We start from the raw sequence: 21,112 nt of genomic DNA, 5'->3' as shown, positions 1-21,112 counted from the left end.
TCATCTTGCAATGCTTCTGTGTCAAACCATTATATCTGATAATTTATGACAGCCTATCAAAAATAAATACAAAACTATGCAGAATATACTTTACACTATTCAGGCACATAAATACATGTTTTTGGCAAAATATTAAAAGCCTGTACACAGGATAAGCTGTTGAAAACAAACAGCATGTGGAGTTTGCAGATTTTATTTGGAGTTCTCGCTTTGTGCATCACCTTCTCCAACCATCTTGGTTCTACCTGAGTCCCTGTATGTGCTCAGCGTTACTCGCTCTCTAGGTAGTCCCAGATCTTCCAGCTGTTTTCTCTGTGTGTTTTCTAGTTCTTCCAAGCGCTTGCGAAGCAGGGAGAGCTCTCTTTGATGCTGTTCCTCCTTGAAATGGAAAAAAAAAAGTGGCTCTATTACATTTTGCACACCTACAAGGGACCAAAATGAGCAATAATTTCACTTTCTTTACTGATTTTAAAAATAAAAATTGTGAAGTCCCAAATATCCTTATTATATTTTACTCCTCAGTGTTTTGTGGGTATTGTTTTGACATTCATGACGAACAGCATCAGCAAGACAGATGTGTGCAGGTGCTCCTCCTCTCAGATGAAGCAGCACGTGAACCTAAGGTCTCAGTTACCAAGAATCTGTGCAGTCATCCTGGGCAACCTCAGCCTGAGAGATTTTTCACCCTCAGGTCACCAGAGCAAGTAAAACTTAACCACACATGAAATCAAGAGCAGCAATACTGCTTTTTGTTAATAAAACCATGATGTGCAACCAACACTATGGTATTTCTTGGTCAGAAGATGCCATTTAAAGCCTTTCAGGAGAAGGAAAAAGTATGGAGAACTGGGTTAAAACTGCCTGTTCATTACATTTTGTGATGTTCCATTTGCCTTTCAAGAACTCCTTCCTATTGTGAAGAAGGGAATATCACTAGAAACACTCCTCAAAGTTCCCTTGCTCTGTTCAAAGATGAAATACTTCTTCCTTAAGACTAAGGTCTGTGTTCCAGTACCATCTTTTGTTGTATTATTTTCCCAACTTGTAATACATCACCACCTGGAGATGGCCGAAGGACATTTCAGGCCCGGGAGGCAAGGCAGACAATGACATTATACTGACTGGACTGAGCGACGGCATGTTAGGATTCAGAATTAAACTCCGGAATTCATTGTGCCTGCGCTGCAAGTCCTTTAGTCTCTTCTGGAGGCGTGTGTGTTCTTCATAGGAAACATTCTGCCTAGAAAAAATAAGAGATTTCTTATTGCTAAAAACCTTTGTTATCCCAACACAGCAGCGGACCTTTCCACGAGTACTGTGCTGTTTACTGTCCCTACAAAGGAACGCTACGTACCAGAAGAACTGGAAGGTGGAAGAGCTGTGAATATTCTTTTGCTTACATGTCTATCTAAAAGTCCCTCTTCACATTAAGCTATTGGCTGTATTATACGGATAAGAGTTTACACAGAATAAATTAAGTTTTCAATAGCATTCACAGTAGCGAGCCACATTAAATGATTTGAATCAAGCCCTCCAGAGGTGCTTAATGAAGAGGAAAAAAACTAAAAGCGTGTCTTTCAACAAGGATAATAAATCTGTTTCTCCTGCAGTTTTAAAGTCTTTTTCTTTCCTGTCTTCCATTTAGTGTTACATACTGTACTTCCAACTCTAACCCTGCTTCACTGCCACCACTCCTTTTGTACACACTTCCTTCTTTTGAAAGGATTCCTGTAACTGCATCTATCAGATCTTTTTTGCTCATCTCTCCCCAAAGAGACAGCCCTGCAGTTCTCTTATAAACTCTCAGCTGCCCATCCTAACTGGACTCCATTCACAGAATTCTAGTGCTGAAAATGCCATTAGATTAAACCAAGTGTCAGGTATCTTCAAAAGCACTGTAAGCATTTGTAAGTCAGATCTTGGGCATATGTCATTTTTCAAGCTAAGAAAAAGCTTATTACCTATTTAGCACCTGATTTTCTTTTTCCAACTCTTCTAGCTTGGCTTCCAAAAGCTGTAGTTTCTCTTGCATCCTCCTGTGTTTATCATCATTGAGAGTCTTTCTCTGTCAAAGAGACATTTCAAACAGAGCTAAGTAATGGCTTCATAGATTAGGTCCTGTAAAAATTAAATGTCTACTGCAGATGGTTTCAAAGCTGTGACAGTTTTTAGGATTCTCCTTCCTTAAGAAGTGCTGTGCTAGCTGAAGTTTCTGAATCCCCGGGACAGGAAACAAAACAGGTGGAAAATGACTCAGAGTTGTGACTGAAAGATGGACAGCTGTCAGTCACTTGTTGGTCAGTGACTTACTGTACCAACAAATACTAACTGTATTTAAGAATTACAAAATTCATTTGTTAAATGACCACTTAAAAATAAGTATAAACACGACCAAAAAAAAAATGCATGCTTTTTTTTGGCTCATTTTGACCTCATTTTTTAACAATCTTAAAAGCCAGTAGTAGGTTTCATAACTTGCATATGTCCAAGGTATAAAATTCTCAATTTATCTTGAGCTTTCATAAACAATTAATCAGCTTTTCCTTTAAAGTTATTTCATAAAAAGCAAACTTAGGAGAAGACAGAAAATTGTAATATTCCATCGAAAAAAAGCAGAACATCATTTGTCTGGTGTCCAAAACATCATCCTTACTAATCAAGGAGTCCACCTCTTAAGTAACTATATAAACACACACATACAAAACCTCATAAAAACCTCTGATGGTGTTATAACAAAGTTGTTGGCTGTAATATTCTTTTGCAGATCACTAATCTTGAAGAACCTGATATAATTTGTTAATATACAGTAGACTGGAAATAAACCCTTAACATTAAAACAATTCTGGCTGGCCAAAGCAAAGCTGAACTTTTCATAAGCTGGATCATTCATAAAGGAAGAGTGAACATGCCTTTTTTTGAGCAACAGCAGCTCGACATAGCTTGTTCCTCAGCTGGCTGTATTTCTCTTCCTTCTCTGTGATGCACTGAGTAAGCACGTGCTTCTCCTCCAGCCATTCTATACGTTTGTATTCTAAAGTCCTTTGAAAAAAAACAGGTGAGAAGATCAAGAGGTTATATAGACAAAGCAGTATGTTGGATTAGTACCTTAGGGCTTTTAATACAAATGCATCTTTTCACAACTTCTACCTTTATATACTTGAAGGATCTGATTTAAACTTGATTGTGATCAAGATTCACCAAAATTGAACCTGTGCATTAATCCTAGGTTGTGTTCAACTATGAGGCAAAGCTTCAAAACTGATTCCAATAAGCTAATTCACTGTAGGCTGCTTGTTGGCTTGGCATGTTGCCAAACTGTCCACTGAAAAGTTCTCATTTCAGATCAAATAATCACACTGGAACACAACCACAGACACCCATGCCAAATGTTAGTTGCCAGAAGAACTGACAACTACCTGCTCTGTTTGGAAGATGTAAGAGAAGAGGTTGCCGCCCTGTGCAGTCTACTACACCTTTGTAACAGAGACATACACGCTTGACTCATGTGTGCTCCCGACCAGAACAAATGCCAGCACTACAGGAAACTTCACCAATATGGTTCCTAGACAACATCCCAGCTGAACGCACACCACCCACCACCACCAGATGTTATCAGTTTAGGCCCTTGCATGGTTAAAACATACTAAAATAAGGCTGTGTTCTTTAGCAGTGGATAGGAAAGGAGCTGGTTTCTCTCTGCTGCCTTTTCTGTTTAGGCTACCTGCATTGTGGGTCAAAAGAGACAAGAACTAACTGCATATTTAACTACAGTACTATTAAAAAAAAAATCAAATTAAGAGATTCTTATTAAAAAAAAAAAAAAAAAAATCAAACGGTGAGATTCTATGCAGCAATTTTTAAGAAATGTAATCCAAGGCTTGGTGTTGGTGCATCCATACTACTCCAGTCCTTGGCTGATGCAATTTCCCCACAGGGACTCTGAATGAATCGCCATAAATTTCTCACCAAAAACCTTTCCCCTTCCCCACAATGCAAGCATGAGGAGTCATCCCCTCTCGTATCAGAATCCAGACCATGGCCCATTTGGTACCCATCCCAGTTCTTTTAGTAGACCCAGTGGGGTTTGTACCTTGCTGTTGGCTGTAAATAATTACTACTACCCAGGAACCAAAGCTTTCTCAAAAAGCACTTATTAAGAGTAAAAAAAATTTCAACTGAGACAGTGGTTAAAAATGCCACGAGATTTTTTTTTTTTTTTTTTTTAAAATGCCACTATTGGTGTTCCTGAAACACTTAACAAGAGCCTGTTTGAGCTGATCTCTGACCTGTATCAGTCTCACAGTTTGCCTTCAGCCCTTTTTCTCATTTCACATTTTCATTTCCAAACCTAAGACTGACACAGCCAGGCAGGCAGCTGCTTGGCCTACTTGCGGTTCAACTGGCATTATTTTACTTATCTGAAACTTTTTATCTTTGGCTTTCTTATCTTTTGGTCCTTATTTCACTTCCTCTTTAAGCCAAGTCGCTTTGGTACAACTTAACTCTTGGGAGTTCAAACTCGTAAGAATTACTGAACTGTGGAAGGAGTCCCATCACCTCCAGAGTCAGAAAAAGAACGGAAACGTGTGACAAGTAGGACAAACCTGGAGGACTTACATGTGGGCTGCAAAGCTGCTTAATTTCTGCAGGGTTGACCTTGGTGCATCTCCCATTACTACACACTTGCACAGCACTCCCTGAGGGTTGCCAAGCTCCTTCCACTGCCTGCCCAGGAAAACCTGCTCCTGACTGGTCTATGGCCCATAAATATGTAACTGACATCTTTAACTCACACAAAACACTGACAATCTCACTCAAAATACCTTCCTAAAGTAAACATCCAAAGTATTTAACATGCTACTGGCAACTGAACATACTCTGCGGTCCTAATGCAATAATTTCTTCAAATGTTAAACTGAAAACCAACACTTTAACGACAAAATGGCAATTGCAGTATTGATTTGTAGCAAAAGAGAAAATAAAACAAAAAAATGCTACATGCTCTTGAAAGTTTTCTATTTAATCTGTGATGCTGACTTTTTTAAAAACCCACCACACAATGATCCAGTGCAAGTTAGACATGTTTTTGGTTATTAGACTAGGAAATACTAAATAGCTATCTCAGACTGACAAATTAAATTTCAGGAAAGCATGCATTACTGTATGGGGTCTGAAGAAGATTTTGTTGCCTTCAGCATTTTTTAGCATATTTTGATTGTATGTGGTCAAGGTCATGCCAAAAAGGAAAGTGGGTTTTTTTGTGGAGTTTTGGTTCATTGGTTGGTTTTGTTTTGATGGGGGCATCTAGAAGATATCCAAGCAGATTTTATTTGCCTCATATCAGCTAAAAGGATATAGTGGGGGAGAAGAAAAACAAAAAAAATACATACACAAGCTAGGTCCCTGAAACACAATGCTTAAGTGCTTCTTTCACCCATAATGCTTAAGCACTCTTGAAAGAAACTCTAGATTCACTTAAACTAATACAAGTTTGACATTCGCTTCAGTATAAGTAGGATTATATAAATATATATAAAAACATAAAAATATATTTTTATATATATATAATAAATAGTATTTCATTTTATACTAATAATTCTTGATTAGTAAAATAAACTAATTGTAACAGACATTTTAAAATACATACACACTGCATAACAGGAGGTATAGCCATATTTTACAATTGTCCAATATTTCCCATTAATATTTAATTTCTGACTTTATTGAGAATCTACAATCCATACTATGTAATCCATGTGAGAGGAACACAAGCAATATGAAGAAAAGTTAAAGCCAAAATGAAGAAAAAAAAAATTACTTCTCTGTTTCCAGCTGAGCTTTTTCTGCTTGACTCCTTGCATGTTGACATTCTTGTCTCAGTCTCTCTACTGTTTCCTTCAGCTTCTGATTAGACTCCAACAAATCATTTTCTGATTGAGAAATTGAGGCAAGCTGGACTTGCATGTCATGAATTTGCTACAAAGGAATGAAATTTTTCCATTTGAGAGGGTCTGCAAATAACTAAGTTAATTTGGAGATAGGTGAGATAGAGCAAAATGCAGACACCAACTGGCTGCATTAGCTTTTCATAGACCTTGCTTATTTATTCCTTTTCTCCTTACTCAACAGCTCCTCCAAAAGCTTTATAGTAAACCACTACTAGACAAAGAAGGTTTTCACTGTAGATTTGTCATATGCAGGGACAGGAGTTGGACTCGGTGATCCTAGTGGGTCCCTTCCAACTCAGGACGTTCTATGATTCTTTGATTCTATGACTCCAGCGTAGTTAAATGAAAAAGAAAGGGAGGCAGGAGTCTTCAGTCATTGATGTTAAGAAGTTAAGAAATCCAACATGAAGCCCCAGGCCTGAACCCAACTAGAGCACTACATGTTTGGTAGCTGAGCTGTGGCGCTACCTGGACTCTTCTCTGTCACAAGGCACAACCTGTTACAGCCGCAGTTGCTGCACCAACCACATACAGATACCCCAGTTTTTGATTTCTGGAGGAAAAAAGAAATATTGCCTTGAACATCAAGTGCCCACAGCTCACAGACTCCTTTGATGCACAGCTATGTTCTTACTTACTAAATAAAATCATGGGTGAAGAGGAGTTAAAAGAATTAGGTCTTATTTTCAACACTGCCATCAATTCTCTCTGCAATAGAAATATACCTCTCTACACTAGTTTATTCATTTATGAAACATCTGTTAAGCACTTGAAGAACCTCAGATGAGAGATGCAGTGCAAATGCAAGGCATTACCTAGAAACAATTTATAAGTCTCCATGGAAACTGAATCTCCAGTTAAATAGTGCATAACTGTATTCAATATACCAGTCTATAAACATTCAGCTTTGAAATCCTTGGTACCCACAAAACACATGACGCAAAAAGCTGTAATCCATTTATAAAGGTCCAGGAAAGCATGACTGATTTCTGAACACTTTTGCTTTTAAGTATCTGTTGTATGCACTTTGTCCCTCAGGAAACAAAAGCCTTAAAAATTCAATCTAATATTCAAACAGTGGACATGATAACTGCAGGAAAGGTTATTTCTCTATAAAACATTACAGTGCAATATGGCCTCACCTGTTTCAGATCAGCACTTTCACGTTTCTTTTCTTCCAACTCCTCCGTCTGAGTAGTTTGCTGTTGAATTTTTAATCTAAAATTGTATAAGACACCCTTATTTTTATCTAATTAAAATATATCTGTTAGAAATTAGGACAAATCAGCCTGACAGCAGAATATATTGCATAATTTGAAAGGCTGATAAATATTGAACTAAACAACGATTAAAAATATTTTTAATTGATTATAAGAATTCATACAGGAATAAGAAATACACTGATTTGTTTGCTTTTAGAGTATGACTTTTGTTCATTTTATCATATTGACATTCATACAAATACTATAGTAAAACAACTTCACTGAGAACTATAATAGCCAACTCAAAGAGAAATCATAATAGGGTTGCAGTTGGCCAGTTGCTGATATGGTGCCATTGTGGGAAGAGAACTGGTTCACTCCAATGCTGGGGCTATGCCAGCAGCCAGCATGGACACGATTTTAACACACATGAGTACTGAAAAATTATGTTTTTAAAACGTTCATTAAATTTTTTAAAGGTTGGAATGAATTTTTTTTTTTTGTTACAACTGGATGTTTTTAATTCTGCCCTCTTTTTACACAATGCAAAAGATAATTTTGTTTAATTTACCATATGAACATTTCTCTATCTATGACTAGTAAACTTTTATAGTGACTACTGTAAAGAAACTAGGCAGGGAAAATGAGAAATTTTTGTTAAGGTCAGAAAAGCCACGCTACCGCAAACGCTGAAGTTCCTTTCTGCTAGATTCTTCTGCCATCTGTACAACACGCAGTTTCTCTTCATATTGATCCTTTTCGGATTGTCTCCCAGTATCTTGTTCCTGTTTCATCTTCTCTAGATCAGCTAATCTGTTCTCGAGTTCTAACCTGAGACATTATTCAACACGTATACAAGAATCATGACAAAATTCCAGAAGCATTTAGTTGCTAAGAATAATATTTTTTAAAGTTACTCAAAACACTCTTATTTTAGAAGTTGAGCAGTAAACCAACAAACGTACTTTTCATTCTGTACGGCTGCAATTTTTTCAAGAACTTCCTCTTTGGCAGCTTGCACTTTACGAATTAGCTCCCGATCCTTTTCTGCTAAAAGCATCTTATGATGTTCAACAGCTGCCTTAAGAACTTCCTTGTCTGACAGCAATCCTGCATTATACATTAAAAAAAGTCATTATTAATATCAATGTGATGAAATCCAGTGTTAAAGTAACTTTATAAATTGATAAATGAGAGCTAAAAATCACAATTCACATGATAAAGTGAATGAATGAATGAATGGATAACAGCAACATTTCAAAAATTTTTGAAGAATAACCATTCGACTGGAATCTCTGTCTATGAGGGTTTATTATTATATTTTAACATACAAAAGTAATTAAACAGTTGATATTATTTTAAATTTTGATTGTAAAGCGATTTCTGCTAAGCAGTTGTGTCTGGATTAATTAAAAACAGTGTTGCACAACAGCTATGAAAAGGTCAAGCAAGAAAATGTCTTATTTTCTTTTTATGGAAAAGTTGATGGTAAACGGTGACTGGTTACTAGTGAAGCCATAGCAACCTGGCTACAACAATTCTTCCATTTTGATCCACTCATACTACCAACTGAGGCAATTCTAAAATGAGGACTCTATACGCAGGAACAGAAGATGCAAATGAAAAACTTTTGACGAAGACATCTATGTTCACCAGCAAATAAGCCAATACACTACAGCAATGACTCCGGTTATTTAGCTCATTCAGAGATTAAGCTGGATTCCACAGTAAGTTCAGGTTAGCTTAAATCTTGTCTGTATTAACTTCATATTTTATAGGGTCCGACATTGTTGGCCTTTTCTCTCAAGAAGCCTATTTCAGGTTGCCTCCTGGCTCAGCTATATTAGGTATCTTAGACTATCATCTATTTTCTTCAAAGAACAAGCCAGAAATGGTATTTTGTTTCACCTGGCAGCCTTACCCAACTGTTAGCAATTCTGTGGACACAGAATCAGAAAACAAAACCACCACTGAAGCTTTATGGTATGTTGAAGCTTCGAGCAGAGTGTGAGAGTCTCTAGAATTTGGAAATAACAGAAAAAAAAAATAACCCTAATAGGAGGTATATGATTTAAAACAGATTGTGCTCAAATTGTGTCACAAATTCACTAATTTACACAAATACAAGATTGTTCTGTAGTTGTTCTTCTTAACCAAGGGAAGCAAAACAGTTATTTCAGATACAAAAACAAATTTTCAGATCTATGACCTAGACTGGAAGTGGAAGGTGAAGGCTGCTGGGGAATATTGGGAGGACAAATAATTTTAATATGCTAACTAGAAGTCACAAAATAACTCATTAGAAATTAATTGCATATTTTACCATCCATTTCACTTTGAATCTTGTTTCTCTCTCTTTCTGCCTCATTCTTTGTTTTTGCTGCCTCCAGTTTGACATTTGTTACTTCCAATTTATGTGAATGCTTAACTTCTTCTACCTTTGAAACAGAAAAAAACACAAAACCAAACCCAACCAATTAACTAAAATAAATATATACATATTTTCACAGCTTTACTGTAAGATTTTCATGTGATACTTTGCTAAAAAGAAAATCTGCCAAATAATTGTGGACTGTGCTTATTTTAAGCATACCTTAAATATTTTTTTCTTCCGCTGCTTTCCTGAAAGTCAGTCCAGCATATCCACTCTTTTTAATGGTTATTTTAGAGATATTGTAACACTAAAGCTACTGACATAACCTGATTCCTCAAATCATAATCAGTGTTATTGCAGGATTTTATTAACTGCTCAAGTCACACATTGAAGATTATTGAATGAGTTGTCAGTCATCTTGAAATGCAAGTTTTATATATTCCTTGACTAAAAAAAAAATTAAGATGCTCAAATACAACTTCTATTCCAGGAACTAGGCTGTCTGCCTATTGGTATGCATTTCATCTTTAACCAGACAGTTATTACAAGTTACAGTGTAGAAAAGATATTACTCTTTTAAGAAGCCTTGGTGATAAATACACACAAGTGCAGGGTTGCCTGTGAAAACTTGGTTTCTGAGTAAATACTACACATTCTACAAGGTAATCTCTGAATATTGGTGTATTTCTGAAGAGACTATTCACTGGAAATGTCTTGCTATGATGTTGATCCAATACTGCACAAGACCCTGATGCCTGGCTAACTCACACATTAGTATGGCAGTTTACACACGCTTCACTTCTAACTAAAGATCCACCAGAGTCAAGCTAAAACAAAACAGTGATATGCAAAACCAGGTTATCAATTGCTCCCTCAAGTAATTTCAGTTTGGCAACTACTTGCACTCCCCCCGAACTCCTGGAGTGCCCTACTACTGTCTCAAAAATCCAGGTCTTCATAGTTTTAAAGTGCATTTTAAATCTAATACTTTGCCGCAACTGTGACATACACATCAAATGGTCACATAAAAGCAGGAACTTTAAGAACATCAAATCAAAGACAATTACTGCTTACATGGAAAATTTCTATAGTTTAGGCATTTGTACGCAGTAATTATACGGTCAATGAGAATTAAATATCTAGAGGAAAGCTCTTATAATGAAAATCCAGTCACAATGACAAATGTAATTACAACCTGCTAGCATACACAAGTGGCAAAAGGTTAAGAATGACATAGTAGCTTATTAAGTAACTACACGGTGGATTTGCTTGCTTAAATACTAAGTTGAGAACATTTCAGGGCAACTTGCAAAGATTTAAGGTGGCTTTTTTAAGGCACAAAATCTGGAAGGCAAGTGCATGCACCTGTGTGCAGGAATAAGTTTGAGTGGGTGCAGAAGGGGGTGGAGGTTCATATAGAAATGAGTTTCTACTTCCTCCCTTCAAGAAACACCAATGAAGATTTTAATTTTCTGCTTCAGGAGGTGAGCAGAGAATACCAGCTGATAAAAAAAAAATACAGTAGAGACTGTAACAATTTCTATATGTTCTGATAGATAATTGGTTAAAAATGTTTAACTGAAGTTTTTCCCTCCTATTTATGATTCATGTGAGACAAGTATGACACATTGTATAATATAAAGAGGTTTTAAATACTGGTATAGGTACATCCTATTCTTACAGTAAATTAGAACTTTTGTAGACTTAAAGACCAAATAAAATTTTTCGCACTCATCAATGTGCACTGTAAAGCCTGTTTTGAATGAAATCTGAGATTGTTAAAAGAGCAACTATGGTAGGAGTTGCAGGTCTCTTCTTGTTTTGTATCTTTCTTGAGGCATATCACAACAATATTAACTGCCATACCCACAAAACACAAATGTTAGTGTTATTTTGGAAAGTATATTCAGAACTGCAGGATAGCTTTAAGTCAAGAGAGAGCTTAAAATAATTCTGCATTCAACTAGATATAAAAGACCAAAGTTACTGGTTTCACAGTTAGTTCAGAACTAACTAAAGCCTCTCCAGAAAGGTGTGAAAACACAGGGGATTAAATTTGCTACCAGGAACTGACAGATGTGATAAAAATTTATTACCCAGTGTTCTCTCCACAAAGGAAGGAATAAGCAACAGCAGAAAGCTAATATTTACCCAAGTAACTGTTTCATTAGGACGAGTATCCTGACTCAAATTTACATGAAACAATGTAAGTCATGGGTGTCAAACTCATTTTCACCTGGGGCCACATCAGCCTCGCTGTTGCCTTCAAAGGGCCAAATGTAATTTTAGGACTGTAGGTGTAGTTACATTTATACAGTCCTAAAATTACATTTGGCCCTTTGAAGGCAACAGCGAGGCTGATGTGGCCCCAGGTGAAAATGAGTTTGACACCCCTGATGCAAGTATTCTCAACACTTGATGGTAAACCAGTTTACTAGTGTTTTGTTTTTTCTTGTTTATTCAGATAACTACATATGAAATTACATAAAAGATATTTTTTTGACGAGTCACTGCAACCAAATAAAATTCTGAGTCTGGCATCATAGTCATCTAATTATGCTGAAAAACTAAACACTGGTGTCACTTTTCTTAAGTACTTTTAAGTTTTCCCTAAATTAGAAGCTGCCTGATCTTTTTTTCTCTACAATCTCAAAAAAAAAAAAAAGGCATATAAACATAGAACAAAACCTCTAAGATCTGGTGCCAACCCAACACCTAAGATACTCAAACATGTTGCAAGACAATGATCTATATAAAATGATACAATGCAGTGCTGTACAGAAACATTTCTGTACAAGCCATGCTGGCATTATCCCAAGAAGAACGTTATGTTACAGCAACTATCCTGATTCTAATATAACCTAAATGTCCACAGGTGATTCCAATGCAACTTGCTTCCTGTAGATAACACAGCCCATTCAGAGGATACTTTCCAACATCTCCAGAAGCCATAGCTCCATTAAATAAATAAATTTTAAAAAAAAATAAAAAAAAAATTAAAAAAATCAATTTAAAGCTCTATTGCACTTTACACACTATGAAAGAGTAATGCTGGTTTCCATCCAATACAGATGGCTATTTTCATGAGTACTAAAAACATGAATATAAAGACACCTCTTCAAGTTTTGTTCTGTTTAGAATAAAAAGACCTAGAAAATGAAATAAAAAGAACATAACCTCAATCTTTATAAATATACTATTAGGGATGATGTTTTTCCCGTAAATTCTCTTATCCTACATCTTCAAACTGAAACTGTGAAAAAAATCCAAACCTATTTTAAGTCCTAGCAGAAGACATTGCTGCTTTATTCTTTACGCAAAATATAAACAGAAAAACTTAAAGCTAACAGAATATTAAAAATGTATTTGAAATACCATAAAAGCACTTACTTTAGCAGCTAAAGAATTGACCTCTCGTTCATATTTGTGAAGTTTACTAGTTAAAAGAGCATTTTGCTCATGACTCATCCGTAGTTCTTTCTCAAGTCGATCAATCTGTTGGTCAGCAGACTTGTTTTCTGCCTAGAACAAAGGAAGGATTTGTAAGAATTTTAGAGGAGGGCTGTCTCTTGCTATTCACTTGAAAGGTTCAATTGATCTGGGCTTTCAGATATTATTGACCCTTTATATTACATAATAATATAATATAGAAATATTTATCTTTGCTTGACAATATGTTGCAATACAACAAGGGTCTTGAATTTTATTCAAATGTCACACCTTTTTTCTAACACTGCGTGCACAGAATCACATTTTCAATCCTATTTCATGAGAGACAGAGGTAATCTGACTTAGGAGACAGCAGGTATTCCTACCAGTAAATTACTGGGCTGTAAATACAAGTATGACTATAAGTGGTGCTCAAAAAGATGTCATATGTTGGCCTATGCAGTTATACTAACTGAAGAATTAACATCATGGAGAGGAAATTAAATGCAATTACTGGGAGTATTATAGACTCAAGACCCCGAATTTATATTAAGTATCAAAAAGGTAATCTAACCTATGATTTCACCTCCCTTTTTCTGAATTGACCTATTACCAGCAGGACTTTCTTTAAGTTTTCTAAATTAAGAACATTCCATCACTTTTCTTGTGACCAGAGCATTTTGTAACAAAGCTATATAGCATTGAAAACAGCAAAAAGGAAAATGAACCATTTGTATGCTACAACTGTGTGAGAAATGTGCATGGAAAGTAAGAACTGACAGAAGGACTGAAGACCACAGATGAGGAATACACTGGAAACCTGGGAAACATAAAACAGGCCAGAAATACCAACGGTTCTTTAAGGGAGAGCAACAGCCAAGAACTACACAATTGGAGTAATGTGTTGGAGAAAGAAGAGACACAGGTAGGCAAGAAAGAAGACAACACACAAGGAAAGGATTAAAGAATAGGGGAGCATCATATAACATTTTTTAAAAGAAAAAAAAATACTGTAGGAGATTATTAACGCTGTCATCAGTTTCTAACTCCACCCAAGTGACAAGTGCTGATATGACCACCTTACTGACTGTGATTGCAAACATTGACTGCACTCGTGTGTTTCGAAAGAAGGTCATCCAACAGAATCTCTCAGTTGAGCTTTCCACCTTTCCAAAGTTGAATTGGTGGTACATGTCCCCAATTGCACTTACAATTCATTTTTAAATCTGAAATGTACAAATTCAAATGGTGGAGTCATCAGCAAGATTACCAGTAACTTCAGTGACAGTTCTATCAGGCCAAGCGTTATTCTTGCTACACTGTATAAGGAGGCAAAATTAATTTAAAAAAAAAAAAAAAAGAAAAAAGAACCTTACCTCTAGAGATCTTATCATAGCCTGCATCTCAGCTATCTGTCGTACTTGTACTCTTTGAACATTTTCTGCTTGCACAACACAATTGTCTCTTTCTGCTCTTAGCTCTGCTACTTCTGCTTCTAAGCCTTTTAATTTCTGAAACAGTTGTGCCTTTTCTCTAGAGAGTGCCTCCACGCGTTTACTGTCCCTCGTGGGATCGACACTAAGCAGCTGATTATGGAGTTCTTCTTTATCTTTATCCAGTCTTGCAATCTGATAGTTGTTAATCAGAAAAAGAAAAGCTTTTACATTGGTTAGGAGTCAGGCAGCAACAAACACAGTAATTGACAACTCAGAAGAGCAGCAGTGTGCATTAAAAATATTAAGAATATACATTCGGGTTTATTTTCTTTCTTGGAGTAGGAAAATCAGATCCATTCCTCAATGTCTTTTTTTGCTTTGTTTTCATTGATAAGGCTTGTTCTCAGGGCTCAGATGTTCCTGAGCCCTCTAACAGTCTGTGGGAGTAAAACACCACCTAGAGTAGAGGAAGAAAATATTACAGATCATTTAATCCACTGGACACACACAAGTCCTTGGAATGGATCCCAGCATTTTGAAGGAGCACACTGGTACCATCACAAGGCTAAACTTCATCATCTGTCAAAAGTCACTGCAATCAGAGAAGGACCCTGATGACTGGAAAGAGGCAAGACCGCACACCCAGAGCAAAAAGGTCAAGAAGAATCCAGATAACTACAGGACAGTCAGCTTCACATCAGTGAAGGTTATGTAGCAAATCCTCTTAAAAGCCATTTCTAAACACATGAAAGACGAGGTGATGGGAAGCAGGGTTTAACAAGGGCAAATCATGCCTGACCTGCTTCTCTGCTTTCTAGAAAGAGGTGGCCGGCACTGCAGACAAGGAGACGGCAGTGGATCTTGTATAGCTTGATTTTAACAAGGGCTTTGATACAGTCGTCCATAATCTTCTCTCTCACTTAAATTGGTGAGATATGGTCTGGAAAAGTAGATGATAAAGTGGGTGGAAAGGTGGCTGGGCTGTCAGGCTCAAAGAGTGATGATCAGAGTGCAAAGCCCAGCTGACTGCCTGTAACTACTGAGGTCTTTCTAAGATCAGTAAAGGGTCCAATGCTGTTGATGTCCTCATTAAGAGACCTGGATGATGGCACAGAGTACACTTTCAGCAAGCTTGTGGGTGACAGCAAAGAGAGGGAAAATGGTCAATGGGCTGGAAAGCAGAACTGATATTCAGAGGGATCTGGACAGGCTGAAGGAATGGGCTGACAGGAACACCTTCAGCAAGAGCAAGTACAAAGTCACGCATCTGAGATGAAGTAACCCATGCAACAGTACAGGCTGGAGGCAATGGCCTGGAAAGCAGCTCCATGGAAAAGGATCTGGGGGTCCTAGTGGACAACAAGCTGAACATTAGTCAGCAGAGTACCCTTGCAGCAAAGATCACCACCTGCATCCTGGCAGAAGGATAGCGAGCAGACCCAGGGAAGTGATCCTTTGTCACCTACTAGTGCTTGTAAAACTGCATCTGGAGTCTGTCTGGTACACAAAGAATCAAGTGGATTAAGTCCAGTGGATGGCCACCAAGATAGTCAGGGGGTTGCAGAACATGACATAGAAGGACAGCCTGAAAGAACTATACCTCTTCAGCTTGGAGAAGAGAAGACACAGGCAAGACTTTACTCATCTGTATACATGACAAAAGGATACAGAGAAGATGGATCTTTTCTTGGAGATGCATGGTGATGGGAAGCGAGACAATGGACAAGCTGGAACATATGAAATTTCAGTTAGATTTAGGAAAAAGGTTTACCATTAAGATGGTTAAATACCGGAATAGTTTGTCCAGAAAGGCTGTGGAATCCCCACCCTTCCATATGTTCAGGACTTGACTGTACAGGGCCCTGACCAACCCGATCTCATTACACTTCAATATTTTAAGCAGGATATTAGACAAGAAGGAGGTTTCTTCCAAGTTATATTATGACTCCACTATTCTATAACCACAACGGAACTCAAATCTGCTAGTAACTCCAGACAGTCAACATGATTGGGCCCTGTCAGAGAAAACATAAAGCAAAAAAACATTTAAAAAAAAAAAAATCTTTCTGTTACAAGGTAATATAATAGGTAGAAACGAATGTCAAGACTGTAACTAATATACTATAAATATATATAGATTCAAAATGAGTTACATAGACCAAATGCAATATTGAGAGCAAAAGAGTGAGAAAGTAAGGTATGTAAGAATTATCTCAATGTTTGGAGACTAGTCCAAACTCTGATCTACAGCAGTGCTTTTGGAAGTTGCATCAGTGATCTCTATGGAACAAAGCCAATGTCTGCAGTAAAAGCCCTCCAAATCCCTTTTATGAGATTCAACCACCTATTGCATGACATGCCTAAGCCATCATTTTTAGGAACTAGGATGTTTTCATAGCCTCCTTGTAATAAATGGCATGGAAGGTTAAAAAAAAGGCTCCGAGAGAGAGAAACAAGATCACATTGCGCCCTGGGCTCAAGGTAGTTTCATTCTCTGTAAGTGTGCTAATAAGCTGCAGGACTAGCACAAACCCAGTGAGCCCACAAGAAAGGCAGGCTGTAAAGCAGCATGTGTGTTTAGCTCCAGAAAGGACAACTGTTCTGGTTTTAATGCTTTGCATTTGCAAATTTGGAAAGATTTTGAAAGTGATGATTGCTTTGATTTTTGTCTCATGTTTGGACTAATACATTCAAAGCTGGCATCTTAGGATATACACTCCCAGATAAATACCTAAATGAATATGCAAATGACATATGTAACACTCACTTATACTGCTGCATATATTTAAAACATAAATAAGCTGGCAATCTATTTAGTTACACTTTTGAAAGTCAAAACCCAAAACACAAAATTCATTAATGGTTTATTAAAGAGTTCATGCAACTGAAATAGATTTACCCAAGTTTTCAGTATCCTTTTGACCATGACTGTCGTGATCCAACTTAGTTGCAAAATGTACCCCTTGACTGGTACTAACAATATCTTCTGCTGCCTTCTTCTTGTGTAAGTTACCACATAAGTAATTTAAAATCTAAGCTTACATCAGTTGCTCAGATAACTTATTGATTTCAGATTAGTGTAACGTTTCAAATTCCACTACAAATGCATTTTAAAAAGCTGACTGTCATTTATCAAAAGGCAAGCCTCTTCTTACTTATAATAGCACAAATTATATTACGACACATCACTGAACAAACCTACAGAGACAGCTTTAGGCTAAGTCATAAAAGTGTTTTGAGAATTAAGAGAACAGAAACAAACACTACATTATGAAATGGTGTCAAACTGACAACCCATCAATATCTCACAACATTACCAACATTTTCACAATGTTCAAGCAGCTTTGTTATCAGATACATTTTAAGTTACTGTAACATTCTACATACCTCAGCCTCATATTTTATTTTCTTCTCTTCTAAAATACATGCATGTTCTTCCTTTTGATGTTCAAATTCTGATTTCAGAAAAGTATGTTCATAACGAAGTTTGTTATATTCTGTTCTGTATTTTTCCACCTCCTAAGTTAAACAAAATACCCAAAAGCATAAATGAGAGAAGTTTTCAGGTTTATTTCCTTCAAATGTCCACACAATGTCCCTGTCATTTCACAAGTTATATTTGATGAACTGAATCCCTCCTACTCCCTCTTTACTGCCTGGGGCAACAGTACCAGATAAAGAATGTCACACTTTGCTCCCCTTTCAGTTTTAATTTCCTAAGGTTTTTAGGAACAACTCTGAAGTTGTGATCACTGCTCTAAATGAAAAAATTTCAATACTTATTACTTACATTTTCTAGCTTCCGATAACGTTCTGTCATAGAAGATTCCAATTCCTGTTGTATTTGTGCTTTTAACAGTTCTATTTTTGAAGAACTTATCACCTTAAGACAGAAAAGTATTATAAATAACTAGTCATAATCATTTATTTACCCTGTGATAGGACAAATAGCCAGGAACACAGTATTTCAAATATGGTTTTAGGAATCCTGCTTAATTGCCTATGTTTTTCTAAAGAATTTTCAATAGTTACTACAGAAGAGAAAAAAAATATGGTACTAGTTCACTAAAAACATCCTGGGAAGATAACAGAAGCATTTAAAATGTCAATATTTACTGGTAGAAGCAACACAAATGTCAAGCTGAATTGCCCAGAGATTTATCACCTTCCTAGGGGAGGAGGGAAGGAAAAGTGGTCTCACATAAAAGATAAAGAATTAGCATTTAGAAAAACTTAAACAGCAAGTGAACCAACACCAAACAATCAAAATGAGCAATTCCACAACAATTTTTTGTAAAACACATCAGACACATGTTCTCCAACAGATGCACAGGTACAGGTTTGAAATGAAACTAAGACCAGGAAAGATCCACTGCCTTAAGCTCCATGCTGCATGGTATTTTCTTAAGTTTTCTTGGGTATGGTTAACACTTTTTCTTGGTAGATAGTTTGCCCAAAAAAAAAAAAAATAAAATATATATATATATATATATATATAAAAATATATTTATATATATATATATATATATATATATAAAATATATATATATAAAATATATTCTACAGCCTGTGACATATCCTAATTTATTCTACCTTTCTTCCACTTATCTGTACCCTGAAGTCCCTGGTAACTAATCCCAGTTATGGTACAGAGGCACATCTCCTCCATTATGCATCTGGAATCTTTTGACAGAAGCTGTGTTTGTTTCCTAAGAACATGTCTTGCATTAGTTTAAAGAAACAAGCAGTTATAGAAAGTGTTATGCAAATTATCTTAAATGTTAGGGGGTTTTTGTTTGGTTTATTTTTTTAATATAAAGTTGTCATCACAGACAGAAACAAATATCTATTTTTGCAGTCACTTATTATAGATGCCTAAACCTGTTAGGATAAGTTATCCTCCAGGAAAGATGTTGCTCCCCGTAACAGGAGAGCACACACAGAGACTGAGGGTCTTACTATTAATGTAGCACACAACAACAGGATTTGGAAGGTGAACAAGAAAACAGTAATTTCAATCTATAGTCACTCGAGAGAAGAAACATTACTCCTGTTGGGTAAATTTGAAGATATCTGAAATATATCCAAGCTAGGTATACACACGTTACATAAACAGTAATACATGCATGGCCCTATTAAGAGATTAAAATTCACATTAAGTCCTGACAGTAAATTATCTCACCTCCATCTTCAGTTTTTCCAGCTCTTGGATTTTACCCCGCAACTCCTCTTGACATTCAGCAAGAAGATACTCATATCTGTCCTGTACAGTCTGCTTTTCAACTAACAACCGCTTCAGTTCATCTTGTGATTTCATATAGTCCTCCTGTAACCTGCAAGATAAAATACATATTTATTTTATATTTACCCTCTAAAATTAGATCTGAAAGCTCCAAACACTTACATGCAGAAGCAAACATACACATACTAAGCTAGAACTAACCTATCAATAACCTCTTCCTGTAACACGCTGAAAAGTTATCCCATTTTTACAAGCATGAAAAGTATTGCAGAAACATAATTTGCAATGTCTTAAGGTATTTTGAATAGTTCATTTTCTAATATGAACAACACTTGAATTTGTCCTTACATACATAGCTAACACCTACACACACACACAAATCCCTTCCACTGAACATCCAGCTTCACCTTTTAACAGCTCAAATGAAGAAATCTCTTTAAATTAGTGTACCTTAGATTTTCTGCACTTAAAGTTTGAAATTTTGCTTTGTAGTATTCAGATTGCATTTTTTCATTAATCAGAAGGTTTTGTAGTTCTTGTGCATTAGCCGTATCACCATTTCCAGCCATAGGAGGAAGGACACTGCCCAAAGCATCCATTTAATGGCTGTTCACGATGAGTCTGGAGAGAGTAAAAGAAAAATTAACTTATAACTAATCTGCAATGCCATCTGTTTTTTCTGCTGACATGCCAGAAGATCAAGTCACCTGAACTAATACAAGGACATGTAATTAACAATCCAGTACATTCACAATTCAAAGATTTCACATGCGTTTGCTTTTGGTACAGAAGAATCCTGCCTCTGCTGTAACTCAGGTTAGAAACCTCTACTGAAAGGGCAACTCTTCTCTGCTCATTCTGCCTGCCCTGAAAAGCAATAGGCCTTCCAGGGGCACCGAATAAGCTCAAGCATGAAGATTATTTGATTCAATAAAAATTAAGTACAAACACTTCTATCTGACAGATTACTTGAAATGTTATTTTTACTTATTTTCTGCACCGAGAATCAAACTATGATGCTAGTAATGCTCTAATTACGCTTTTTTAACCAGAGTTCAAGCAGAGGCCACAGACATCAGATACATACAGCTTTTACTACTACTTATCACAGCCACAGTCTGTCACACTATCCCAACAAACTGTAATTCTCAATACACCACCATTTCAGCTGGAAGAAGAGCAGATAATTCTTACTGGTGAATTCCTCTCTGAAGAGTTAAGGCTTCATGGACAGTGTGAAAAGCACCTGTCCAAAGTTCAGCCCTGAAATATCATTGATACATGTCACTTCCTTGTTTTCAAGGTTAATCTGGTGGTTTCTTGTGACCTTTCCAGAAAGAGTTTTGCTAAATGTGGCAGTATCAGATTGGTGTGAGAAAGCTGCAAATTGACAGATGCTGAGAAATGAGGAACTATTCTAATATGCCTCATCAGTCCTTTTCGATCTTCGAAGAAAGATGTATTCATCTGACCATGACTGA

General features: G+C 36.5%; 1 protein-coding gene across 1 annotated transcript; it reads right to left on the bottom strand.

The window, feature by feature from the left end:
• Positions 1–192: 192 nt before the first annotated feature.
• CEP83 (centrosomal protein 83) lies at positions 193–20,230 on the bottom strand (the record flags this gene model as incomplete). Its single annotated transcript, XM_080363605.1, has 15 exons — positions 193–378; positions 1,060–1,240; positions 1,962–2,065; positions 2,910–3,039; positions 5,819–5,976; positions 7,091–7,166; positions 7,832–7,981; positions 8,116–8,260; positions 9,474–9,584; positions 12,911–13,046; positions 14,330–14,581; positions 17,777–17,908; positions 18,180–18,272; positions 19,572–19,722; positions 20,082–20,230. 15 exons carry the CDS (start codon positions 20,228–20,230, stop codon positions 193–195), a joined length of 2,154 nt encoding a protein of 717 aa, XP_080219731.1.
• Between the last annotated feature and the right edge of the window lie 882 nt (positions 20,231–21,112).

Source organism: Nesoenas mayeri (assembly GCF_963082525.1).
Source record: "Nesoenas mayeri genome assembly, chromosome: 1".
NCBI lineage: Eukaryota > Metazoa > Chordata > Aves > Columbiformes > Columbidae > Nesoenas > Nesoenas mayeri.
This window is presented reverse-complemented; position numbering and strand designations above follow the sequence as displayed.